The sequence below is a fragment of the Geotrypetes seraphini genome, chromosome 1 (genome assembly GCF_902459505.1).
Source record: "Geotrypetes seraphini chromosome 1, aGeoSer1.1, whole genome shotgun sequence".
Classification (NCBI taxonomy): Eukaryota; Metazoa; Chordata; class Amphibia; order Gymnophiona; family Dermophiidae; genus Geotrypetes; species Geotrypetes seraphini.
This window is the reverse complement of record NC_047084.1, coordinates 478,250,419-478,264,384: the sequence shown is the minus strand read 5'-3', so window position 1 is coordinate 478,264,384 and position 13,966 is coordinate 478,250,419. Positions and strand designations below refer to the sequence as shown.

Genomic DNA, 13,966 nt, shown 5'->3' with positions numbered 1-13,966 from the left:
ATAGAAGGGAAATTTGTTTGAATATTGAATATTAATTGCCTGGAGTGGGGAGAATATTCGGGTTACAATTCCAATGTGTATCCTTAAGCAGCCAATGTATTGGGTGGGAAAGGGAGGGACAAGGAGAATATTTACTAGAATGATTAAGGGAAAAATAAATAAGGGATTAGATACATTAGGGTCAAATATGTGTGTCGTGAAGAAAATTTTTAGGATATTAAATATGAAAGAGGAGAGGAAGAAAAATATAATGAAAAGTATTAAAATATATAATGTCTTTTAAAATATATTCTATTAATGTCAATGGCCTGAATCATGTAATTAAAAGAAAAAAAGTATTAACATTTTTAAAAAAGCAAAATGCGGATATTTACTGTCTGCAAGAGACACATCTTAATATGAAGGAATCACAGAAATTATCAGGTGGATGGATAAAGGAATGTTTTTTTGCTCCAGCAGTGGATAAAAAAGCAGGGGTTGCAATTCTTATAAATAAAAAATGTATGGCCAAGATAAAGGTAAAAAGTTCAGATCCACATGGAAGATGGATACATATTGATATAGGTATGGGAAATGATACCCTGACGTTATTCAATATATATGCCCCTAATTCGAATCAATCAGAATTTTTCAAAAAGCTACAGAATATGTTATTACCACTGGCTGCCTCTAATTTAGTGGTGGCTGGAGATTTTAATGCTGTAATGGATCCATTATTGGATAAAAAACCAGGTAAAAATATTAAATCTTTAGGTCTAGATAATTTAGTTCAGTCATGTGATTTGAAAGATATATGGCGTATTCTTCATTTTAATGATCAGGAATATTCATTTTGTTCACAGGTTCATAAATCATTTTCAAGAATAGATTATATTTTTGTTTCAACAAATAAAGTGCAACAGGTGATTAAAGCCTCCATTGATCCTATTATTATCTCGGATCATGCGGGAGTATGGATAGAATTACAATTAGATCAATTAGAAAATAATAGACCTCTTTGGAGATTTGATAATGCATTGCTTGTGGATGACAAATTTTTGGAAAATTTTAAAACACAAATTAATGATTTTTTTCAAATAAATTTAGTGGAAGATACATCTATAGAGAATGTATGGGATGCATTTAAAGCAACTATGAGGGGTAATATTATATCATATTCAGCTTTTATTAGGAAACAGATTAAAAAACAATATATAGAATTAGAAAAAGAAATAAAAATATTAGAAGCTAAATTGGTAAATAAATGGGAATATGAAGTTTTACAAGCTCTTTTGAAAACAAAAGGTAAATATAATGAATTAACTTCAAAAATGATAAGAAAAGATTTGTTTTCCAAGCAAACAATGTATTATGGAAATTCTAATAAGGCAGGGAAATTATTGGCAAATTATCTTAAGGCAAAAAAAAGGAGAACTAATATTAATGGAATAAAAGATGATAATGGTATAATAACAAATCAAACAAATATAATATTAAAACAATTTTTAAAATTTTATAAGGACCTGTATTCTTCCGAATCTCATTTGGAGAAACAAAAAGATGGAAAAAATTTTTTAGATTTAATTAATGGACCTAAAATTCCTGATCATATAAAAAGAAGTTTAGAAGAACCTATATCATTAAAAGAATTAGAAACAGCATTGAGATCTCTTAGAGTTGGATCCGCTCCAGGTGGTGATGGTTACACAGTAGAATTTTATAAAACATTTCAAAATATCCTTTCCCCACATTTATTAAAATTATATCAGACACAACTTATAAAAGGTAATATAAAAGGTACTATGGCTGAATCAATAATAATTGTTTTGCCTAAGCCAAATAAAGATCCTACTTTGGTTTCAAACTACAGGCCTATATCTTTGATAAATGTCGATAATAAACTTTTGGCGAAAATTTTGGCTTTAAGATTAGCCAAAGCTCTCCCACATATTATAGATATGCATCAAACGGGTTTCGTTGCTAAAAGACATTCCTCCAATAACTCTAGACTATTATTTCACATGCTAAACTTATCAAAAAAAATGGATGAACCGGCTTTTACAGTTTCATTAGATGCTGAAAAAGCATTTGATAGGGTAGAATGGAATTTTATGTATCAGGCTTTAGAATGGTTTGGTATAGGTTCTGGATTTATACAAATGGTAAAAACATTGTATAGCTTCCCGATTGCAAGATTAAATATTAATAATAAGATATCTGATGGTTTTCAATTGCAGAGGGGAGTTAGACAAGGATGTCCTTTATCTCCTTTGTTATTTGATGTTGTATTAGAACCCTTATTGTTAGCAATACAGCAAACGAGGGAGATACAAGGTATTCCATATTCAGATATGGAATATAAAATTTCGGCTTATGCTGATGATATTTTGCTTTATTTGAGAAATCCAGAGTCTACCTTATCTTCTTTATTGGAATTAATTGATAAGTTTGGCAAATTTTCAGGATATAAAATTAATTGGAATAAATCTGAAATTATACCCTTGAATGTTCATTGTGTAAAAGGATTATTTGATACTTTTCCATTCATATGGAAAGAAGAAGGATTTAAATATCTAGGCATTCAAGTTAAAAAAACAATTGAAGATACTGTAAAAGAAAATGAAAAATATGTATTAAAAAAAGTTATGGAGTTATGTGAGCAATGGAACCCATTACATATTTCTTGGTGGGGAAGAGTTCAAACTATTAAAATGATGATATTGCCTGTAGTTTGCTACCAAATGAGTATGATACCTATTTATTTTCAGGGGTCCTTTTATAAAAAGCTCAATAGCATTTTAACAAAATTTCTTTGGCTTGGTAAAACACCTAGAATAGCTTTAGTAACTTTGCAAAAATCAATTAAGGAGGGAGGGGTAAATTTTCCAAATTTCTATAGGTACCATCAAGCCTATATTCTACGTCAGGGTATGTATTGGATCCTCCCAGAACTTATAGATAATGCACCGGATTGGTTATATTTGGAATGGCGCCTTATGTTTCCCCTAAATTTAGTTCATATGCCAAGTATTAATATACCCAGAAGATACAGAGAAAATAAAATAATAATAGATACTTGGAAAACGTTGAGATTTATTGATAAATTAACACTCATCCCAATATACAAATCAACTAATCAATCCATATGGATAAACTCCAAGATCAAAATTGGCGGAGCTCAAATCCTTTGGAAGAACTGGATTATTGCAGGCATTAGATCTTTAGACGATGTTATTTCAGAAGGTAAACTGCTGGATTTTACACAATTGCAACATAGATTTGGTCTTAATAAAACACAAAGTTTTAAATGGTTGCAATTGAAGCAGGCCATTCAGGTTGGGTTCCCTGAATGGAAAACATTAAACAATCAATATAGTTTAAAGTTCTTATGTTTTAAAGCAGACTTCCTAGGACATCAAGCCGCTTTGTGGTATAAATTAATATCTGGATATTTGAATAAAAAACCAAAAAATGGTCTAAGAGACATTTGGAGCATTGAGATTGGACATCAGATTAATGCATCTCAATGGCCACTAATTTGGTCTTGGAGAATGGGATGTACAGTGTCAGCATCTATGAGACAAACCTGGTTCTTTTTATTACATAGAGCTTTTTGGACCCCTATACGTTTGCAAAAATTAGACAGCTCTAAGTCTAATAAATGCTGGCACTGTAATCTAGAACCAGGGACATTAGATCATTTATTATATCATTGTCCCTATATTAAAATTTTTTGGAATTCAATTTGGCCACAAATTAATAAATTGATGGAAAATCATATTGCAATATCATATGATACAATTTTATTTGGAACAATGATGAGAAAAAAAAGTCAAATTTCAACAGAAAATAACAAACTTTTATTAATTATGACAGGGGTTGCCATTCAACATATAACTAACAACTGGAAAAATTACAACAACCTAAATTATACATTTTGGTGGAATACGATATGTCATTTATTTAAAATGGAAAGAACAATAGCAATACAAAGGGGGACATACACTAAATTTATAAAAATATGGGGGCCATTGACAAAATACTGTAATGAATAAATAATAAAAATTTCTTCTTCTTTTCTTCTTATAGAGATTTTTTTTTTTTTTTTTTTTTTTTCATGACACACATAGAGGGGGGATAAGGAAAATAATTTATACATAATATATTATAATATATTATACAAAATGTAATATATGAATGAATACTAATAGAAGGGTGGGGGGAGGGAGAAGGGATAAAATTTAATTAGAACATATTGTATTAGATATAAAAATGTTATTGAATATTTATCAATTCTATTCTAATATGTTGTATACTTTCTGTAAAATTTGAAATATTATATTAAAGTAATAAAAGGGTGGGGGGAGGGTAAGGGAGAAAATCAAATTTAGATATATAATGTATTAGATATAAAAGTGATACTATGTAATTATCAATTGTATTTTAAATATTATGTACACTTTATGTAAAAATTTGAAAATAAAAATAATTGGAAAAAAAAAAGATGCAGCTTTGAGTGGTGTTACACAAACACACTGCTATAGATGTATGCCTTATCGCAAACTGTGTGCCTCCTGAGATTTCTGGTGTGCCGCGACACACTGGCGAGGAGGAGAGTCGTCCATGCCGGCTGCCTGCCTACAGGACGTGCCTCTTGCGGCGAGAGGCATGTCTGTAAGAAGTAAGCCAGCGTGGACAACTCCTCCTGGCCGGCGTCTCTCCTCTTCTCCTTGCACCTCCCAGATCGCTGTAACGGCGGGGTCATGGCAAGACAGGCCTCCGCGCATGCGCAGAGGTTAATGCGATGACATCATGCACATGCGTGACATCATCGTATCAACTTCAGGTGTCTTCCGGCCGGGGCACTACATTTAGTGTGCCGCCAGCCGGGAAAGTTTGCGGGACACTGATCTATAGAGTCGCCTTCTATCCTCGTTGGTGTTTAAAACACCAAATGCCTGTGTTAAGAATAGCTTTTCTGGTCTTCTTTCATTTAATGGTTCCATGACAAATTTGTCATATACATGTAGGTGAGTTGATTGAGTGCTATAAATCAAATAATTTAAGCAAGGTATGGGTGCTGCTTTGTTATCTATCATCTGAATCCTGTCTAGGCATCACCCTGATGGGATATCTAACTTAGATCAGTTCCTTTATATCTTATTCAATCATACATTTATAATTTGCCTCCAGTTTAGCTACCCATTTAATTATTCCAGTAACTTTTTACCACCCATCTTGTCTTGACTATTAGAGAATGGCATGGGGAAAAAATTTGTCCCCGTCCCCGTGACCACCGTCCCTGTCACTGCCCCGTCCCCGCGACCACTGGCCCCATCCCCGCAACCACTGGCACCATCCCCGCAACCACTGTCCCCACCCTGTCCCAAAAGTTGCGTCAGAGGAGAAACTTCCGCCCACACACACATGCGACTGCAGGCAAGCTCGGCCGGCTTCAGCGAGTTACTTTTACTAACGTGCCGCGAAGGTAAGGGGGAGGGAGGGAGATAGATTCAGTAGGTAGGAAGGAGGGAGGGAGCCGTGTGCGATCGGTGACCATGCGTGTTCTGAACGTGAACTCGCAGACCTTGAGCATACGCAGATGCTCAAGGCCCAGCAGAAGAGGAGGCCGATCGAGCACCGGCACCAAGCACAGGACATGCCGGTGCCCAGATGATGGTAAGAAGCGGCGGGGGTGCCCAATTGCGGGGGGGGGGGGGGGAAGAGGGGCCTTCAGGGGGAGCAATGCCAGTTCTCGTGGGGGGTGGAACGTATCAAAGCGAGTTTCCATTATTTCCTATGGGGAAATTTGCTTTGATAAACGAGCATTTTGGATTACGAGCATGCTCCTGGAACGGATTATGCTCGTAATCCAAGGTACCACTGTAATTGGGAAGCAAAACCAGTGCCAGGTAAACTTCTAGGCTCTATGACCTGATCATAGCTGGACAGATTTGGATGGGCTGGAGAACAAGGCCACTGGCAAGGAGAGTTCTTTTTTTATATAATTCTTTATTCATTTTATAATTTACATCAAGTGTACAGTAATTATCAACAATTAAAAAACATCATCACTTGAAGAATCTACAACATCATTCAAAAAGAAGATTTAACCCTAACCCCCCTCCCAAATTCATATACAACAAATATATACCACATGAATATAATAGCTTATGTCATTCATACACATTTTATTAGTGGACAAACCAAAACCCACCCCCCACCCGAAATCCGCATTGTCAAGCAGAGTTCTACGCTCTGTGCCTTGAAAAAGGCAAGAACAAATCAAGATCAAGTATGCATATATAGCATCACATCATACCTTATGCTTTTGAATTTATCTTCTTTGGCAGACTGGTTGGACTGTACATCTGCTATGAAAGATTGAGACCACACCTAACATACAGTACTGTGGCTTGCAAGTAAAGTTCATGCCTGTCATATGGGGAAAAAAAAATTGAAATTGCTAACCCCAGTGATCCTTGAAATTTTCAGCCTTAAAGTTCAGAGAGGGAAAAATTTGTTGATTGAGGTCTAAGGAGAACTGTAGTTAGTGTAATAAAACTGAATGATGTGCCAGGAATGGCATTTAGGCTGATAAATAAACAGTGCTGTCATTAATAAACATTTTTACCACCTTAAAAAAAAATCTTTTATGTCTTTCTCAGGAAATGATTGAGGCAATCCGAGAAGCCCTGATCTACATGGCACATACGCATGATGGTGCCCGAGTTGCCATGCATGGAATATGGCATGGCACACCTAAGGTAAAGTATGCAGTGACTTCTTGTGGATGGTTTGCAGCAGGGCTCTCCAATGGTTTTGACTGTGCTGATCTAAGCTCTGCTATCTTGATAGCAGTTCTGTACTTTAGTCATTCTAAAGGAAAATTGGTTTCTCTGTGTATCAGTCAATGTCCTACAGCAGATAGACTTCCACAAACTAAAAACAGCACTTTCATGTTATTTTCTAGTGACTTGGCTTTTTGTTTTCCGTTTGTCCAGAGCCCCTTACTGCCTTGCCCAGTATGCATTAACCGTGCTCTGAAAGGACCATGTCCAAGCGTGATAGAACAGATCAGCTCTCCTGCATATTTACAGGCATTGGAAAATATGTTTGATGGAGCTAGTCGATTTTAATTGTAAGGTGAAGTGATGGTACCGTTGACCCCATTCAGTGTCTGAGAGGGTGGAGCCTTTGCCTCCGATTAAGATTTGGGATGAGCAGGATACTCTTTTACCCCAAATGGGTCCAGAAATATGGGGGAGGAGGAAGTTGTGTTTCTATCCCAGTTTAAATTACAGAGGAAAAAGATTGAGGGATGGAAAAGGAGAGAGGATTATCTGGAGGAAGAGAGTTGAAGGGATTCCACAAGCATGGGTAGGGTAGGAATTTGCATACCATGTACTTTTACCCCTCTCTCAGTTTAAAACACATAAGAGACAATCCCTGTTTAATAGAGCTTACAATCTAATTAAAACAGACAAGCAGGACAAATGTGTGTTAAGGAATTTCTCACAGAGAGGATAAAACAGACATGGGTACTTTACAAGTGACTGGGAGTTAGGAGTTTAAAGCTGCATTGAAAAGATGGGATTTTAGCCTAGACTTGAATATTGCCAGAGATGGATTAAATTGTAAGCTCTGTCGAGCAGAGATTGTGTCTTACATGGTTAATGTAATGTACAGCGCTGAGTGCTTCAGGCAGCGCTGTAGACATGATAAGTAGTAGTAGTAGTAGTAGGCGGAGCTTAATGTACTAGACTCAGGCAGTCTATTTAGAACATATGGTGCAGCAAGATAGAAGCGATGGAGTCTGGAGATGGCAGTAGAGGAGAAGGGTACAGATAAGAGAGACTTACCCAATGAACGGAGTTCCCAGGAAGGAGTATAAGGAGAGATAGAAGAGAAATACTGAAGACTTAAGTCAATTTAACTATATGCAGAAATGGATAGGGAGCAAATGAAGTGACTTGAGGAGAGGGATGATGTGAGCAACACTGGTGGGAAATGAATTGTGCAGCAGAATTTGAAACGGATTGAAGAGAGAGAAATGGTTTAGTGGAAGACCTGCAAGAAGCAAGTTGCAGTAATCAGGCACAAGAACAACTCGTATGTATAAGCTCTCTTTTCTGTCATTAAGAGGAATCAAGTCCATTAGTAAAATTTCACACTCCTTTCTTTTTTTTTTTTTTTGTTTAAGTTTTTTATTGAATTTTTTTTTCCATTTAACAACAAGTGTCATAAATTTTCATACAATTATCTTAACAATACACTTGATATTTTTATAATATATTTTATATATAACATTTCTTGTCTTATTTTTCTTATGGTTTTATATATCATATAATTGTAATTATTTTTCTTATAAAGTTATACAATATATATATTGTAATGATTTTATCAATTATTATTTAAATATGAACCTTTTCCCCCTCCCTTTATTACGTTATTTTCTTTTTTTTTTTTTTTTTTTTTTTTTTTTTCCCATTATATTTTTATTTTCAAATTTTACAAAAAGTGTACATAATAATAAAAAACATTTGATAAATGTATGGTATCACTTTTATATCTAATACAATGTATGTCTGGATTTGATTTTCCCCTTCACCCTCCCCCCACCCTTTTATTGCTTTAATATAATATTTTCAAATTTTATAAAAGTATACAACATACTGGAATACAATTGATAATTATTCAATAACATATTTATATCTAATATAATATATTCTGGATAAGTTTTATTCATTTTCCCTCCCCCCACCCTTCTATTATTTTTTAATCATTTGTTACATTTTGTATCATATATTATAATATATTATATATAAATTGTTTTTCTTATCTCCCCTATATGTGTGTCATAAAAAAAAAAATTTCTAAAAGAAGAAAAGAAGAAAAAGTATTCTATTATTTAATTATTGCAGTATTTTGTCAATGGCCCCCATATTTTTATAAATTTATTATATGTCCCCTTTTGTACTGCTATTGTTCTTTCCATTTTGAAAACATGGCATATTGTATTCCACCAAAATGTGTAGTTTAGGTTTTTGTAATTTTTCCAATTGTTAGTTATATGTTGAATGGCAACCCCTGTCATAATTAATAAAAGTTTATTATTTTCTGGTGAAATTTGACTTTTTTTTCTCATCATTGTTCCAAATAAAATTGTATCATATGATATTGCAATATGATTTTCCATTAATTTGTTAATTTGTGGCCAAATTGAATTCCAAAATATTTTAATATAAGGACAATGATATAATAAATGATCTAATGTCCCTGGTTCTAGATTACAGTGCCAGCATCTATTAGACTTAGAACTGTCTAGTTTTTGTAAACGAGTAGGGGTCCAGAAAGCTCTATGTAATAAAAAGAACCATGTTTGTCTCATAGACGCTGACACTGTACATCCCATTCTCCAAGACCAAATTAGTGGCCATTGAGATGCATTAATTTGATGTCCAATCTCAATGCTCCAAATGTCTCTTAGACCGTTTTTTGGTTTTTTATTCAAATATCCAGATATTAATTTATACCACAATGCGGCTTGATGTCCTAGGAAGTCTGCTTTAAAGCATAAGAACTTTAAACTATATTGATTGTTTAATGATTTCCACTCAGGGAACCCAACCTGAATGGCCTGCTTCAATTGCAACCATTTAAAACTTTGTGTTTTATTAAGACCAAATCTATGTTGCAATTGTGAAAAATCCAGCAGTTTACCTTCTGAAATAATATCATCTAGAGATCTAATGCCTGCATTAATCCAGTTCTTCCAAAGGATTTGAGCTCCGCCTATTTTGATCTTGGAGTTTATCCATATGGATTGATTAGTTGATTTATATATTGGGATGGGTGTTAATTTATCAATAAATCTCAATGTTTTCCAAGTATCCATTATTATTTTATTTTCTCTGTATCTTTTAGGTATATTAATACTTGGTAAATGAACTAAATTTAGGGGAAACATAAGGCGCCATTCCAAATATAACCAATCTGGTGCATTTTCTATAAGTTCTGGGAGGATCCAATACATACCCTGACGTAGAATATAGGCTTGATGGTACCTATAGAAATTTGGAAAATTTACCCCTCCCTCCTTAATTGATTTTTGTAAGGTTACTAAAGCTATTCTAGGTGTTTTACCAAGCCAAAGAAATTTTGTTAAAATTCTATTAAGCTTCTTATAAAAGGACCCCTGAAAATAAATAGGTATCATACTCATTTGGTAGCAAACTACAGGCAACATCATCATTTTTATAGTTTGAACTCTTCCCCACCAAGAAATATGTAATGGGTTCCATTGCTCACATAACTCCGTTACTTTTTTTAATACATATTTTTCATTTTCTTTTACAGTATCTTCAATTGTTTTTTTAACTTGAATGCCTAGATATTTAAATCCTTCTTCTTTCCATATGAATGGAAAAGTATCAAATAATCCTTTTACACAGTAAACATTCAAGGGTATAATTTCAGATTTATTCCAATTAATTTTATAACCTGAAAATTTGCCAAACTTATCAATTAATTCCAATAAAGAAGATAAGGTAGACTCTGGATTTTTCAAATAAAGCAAAATATCATCAGCATAAGCTGAAATTTTATATTCCATATCTGAATATGGAATTCCTTGTATCTCCCTCATTTGCTGTATTGCTAACAATAAGGGTTCTAATACAACATCAAATAACAAAGGAGATAAAGGACAACCTTGTCTAACTCCCCTCTGCAATTGAAAACCATCAGATATCTTATTATTAATATTTAATCTTGCAATCGGGAAGCTATACAATGTTTTTACCATTTGTATAAATCCAGAACCTATACCAAACCATTCTAAAGCCTGATACATAAAATTCCATTCTACCCTATCAAATGCTTTCTCAGCATCTAATGAAACTGTAAATGCCGGTTCATCCATTTTTTTTGATAAGTTTAGCATGTGAAATAATAGTCTAGAGTTATTGGAGGAATGTCTTTTAGCAACGAAACCCGTTTGGTGCATATCTATAATATGTGGGAGGGCTTTGGCTAATCTCAAAGCCAAAATTTTCGCCAAAAGTTTATTATCAACGTTTATCAAAGATATAGGCCTGTAGTTTGAAACCAAAGTAGGATCTTTATTTGGCTTAGGCAAAACAATTATTATTGATTCAGCCATAGTACCTTTTATATTTCCTTTTATAAGTTGGGTCTGATATAATTTTAATAACTGTGGGGAGAGGATATTTTGAAATGTTTTATAAAATTCTACTGTGTAACCATCACCACCTGGAGCGGATCCAACTCTAAGAGATCTCAATGCTGTTTCTAATTCTTTTAATGATATAGGTTCTTCTAAACTTCGTTTTATATGATCAGGAATCTTAGGTCCATTTATTAAATCTAAAAATTTTTTTCCATCTTTTTGTTTCTCCAAATAAGGTTCGGAAGAATATAGATTCTTATAAAAATTTAAAAATTGTTTTAATATTATATTTGTTTGATTTGTTATTATACCATTATCATCTTTTATTCCATTAATATTAGTTCTTCTTTTTTTTGCCTTAAGATAGTTTGCTAATAATTTTCCTGCTTTATTAGAATTTCCATAATACACCGTTTGTTTGGAAAACAAATCTTTTCTTATCATTTTTGAAGTTAATTCATTATATTTACCTTTTACTTTCAAAAGAGCTTGCAAAGTTTCATATTCCCATTTACTTATCAATTTAATTTCTAATATTTTTATTTCTTTTTCTAATTCTATATATTGTTTTTTAATTTGTTTCCTAATAAAAGCTGAATATGATATGATATTACCCCTCATAGTTGCTTTAAATGCATCCCATACATTCTCTATAGATGTATCTTCCATTAAATTTATTTGAAAAAATTCATTAATTTGTGTTTTAAAATTTTCCAAAAATTTGTCATCCACAAGCAATGCATTATCAAATCTCCAAAGAGGTCTATTATTTTCTAATTGATCTAATTGTAATTCTATCCATATTCCCGCATGATCCGAAATGATAATAGGATCAATGGAGGCTTTAATCACTTGTTGCACTTTATTTGTTGAAACAAAAATATAATCTATTCTTGAAAATGATTTATGAACCTGTGAACAAAATGAATACTCCTGATCATTAAAATGAAGAATACGCCATATATCTTTCAAATCACATGATTGAGCTAAATTATCTAGACCTAAAGATTTAATATTTTTACCTGGTTTTTTATCCATTAATGGATCCATTACAGCATTAAAATCTCCAGCCACCACTAAATTAGAGGCAGCCAGTGGTAATAACATATTTTGTAGCTTTTTGAAAAATTCTGATTGATTCGAATTAGGGGCATATATATTAAATAACGTCAGGGTATCATTTCCCATACCTATATCAATATGTATCCATCTTCCATGTGGATCTGAATTTCTTACTTTTATATTGGCCATACATTTTTTATTTATAAGGATTGCAACCCCTGCTTTTTTACCCACTGCTGGAGCAAAAAAACATTCTTTTATCCATCCACCTGCTAATTTCTGTGATTCCTTCATATTAAGATGGGTCTCTTGCAGACAGTAAATATCTGCATTTTGTTTTTTTAAAAATGTTAATATTTTTTTCCTTTTAATTACGTGATTCAGGCCATTGACATTAAGAGAATATATTTTAAAAGACATTATATATTTTAATACTTTTCATTATCTTATTCCTCCTTTCCTCTTTCATATTTAATATCCAAAAAATTTTCTTCATGACACACATATTTAACCCCAATGTATCTCCCTTAATTATTCTAATAAATATTCTCCTTATCCCTCCCTTTCCCACCCAATATATTGGCTGCTTACGGATACACATTGGAATTGTAATCCTAACATTCTCCCCATTCCAGGCAATCAATATTCAATTGTTTAAACAAATTTCCCTTCTAACTATATATATTGATCTTTTATATTTATTTAATCATTTTCCATAACATTTTATTAATGTATCATTTTCCATTTAACAATATGTTAATGTGTATTTCCTTAGTATTATGATTTCAACATATAATTATTTTAAACATGTATGCAGTGTATTATTTAATAATTTTTCTATATTCTGTTCTTTCTTTCATATAATTGTTATTGTCTTTTCTTTGTATTGTTTTCCTCCATTTCTTCAAATATTTCAATATGTTATATTTTCTAATTTTTCATAGAGTCTTCAAAACCATCTTAATATATTATGTTAATATATCATAGGTTCTGGTTTAGAGAGAAACTCTTTTAGTTTTTCGGGATCCTCAAAATATAAGGACTTGTCTCCAGATGACACTCTCATTTTCGCCGGGTAGTATAAACCATATTTAAATCCTTTTTCTTTGAGTAGAGGTCTCATATCTAGTAGTCTTTTCCTTTTAGTTGCTGTGTTTTTGGCGAAGTCTGGTAAAAACCATAATCTTGATCCTTTATAATTTAAGTTTTTATCTTTTTTTGCAGCATTTAGTATCTCTAGTGCTTGTTGGTATCTCAACATTTTGAAAATGATTGGTCTTGGTCTGTTTTTATTTTCTAGATTTTTTATTGGGATTCTATGCGCCCTTTCAATTTCAATTGGTTGTTTCAAGTCTAATTGTAGAATTTTTGGAATTAAATTTTCAAGGAAAAGGATAGTATTTTTTCCCTCTAAGTTTTCTTGTATTCCAAAGAGTTTGATGTTCTTTCTTCTTCCTCTATTCTCGTAATCCTCCAGTTGATCTTTTAATTTATTTAATTCCAGGTTGTCGTTTTTACATCTTTTTGATTCACATTCTATAGTTTCCATTTTTGATTCTAGTTCGGTTGTTCTTTTGTTGTTAACTTCCATTTGTCTATGTATATTTAAAATTTCTTCTTTCATTTCAGACATGTTAGTTATTGTTTCTTTAAGCATTTGTTTGATTTGTTTTAATTCTTCCATGACTTCAGCTTTGCTTAATGTGTCTGATTCTTCGATAGGAAGTGGTATTT

At 32.7% G+C, this 13,966-nt stretch overlaps 1 protein-coding gene across 2 annotated transcripts in view; it reads left to right on the top strand.

Annotated features, from left to right (window-relative positions):
• The window catches only part of PUM3 (pumilio RNA binding family member 3), a 142,576-nt gene that overhangs the window by 81,470 nt on the left and 47,140 nt on the right, over positions 1–13,966 (top strand). For both annotated transcript variants that reach the window (XM_033925312.1, XM_033925303.1), the window contains exon 11: positions 6,648–6,746. In XM_033925312.1, coding sequence (XP_033781203.1) covers positions 6,648–6,746 — 99 coding nt within the window. The remainder of the gene's footprint in view (positions 1–6,647; positions 6,747–13,966) is intronic.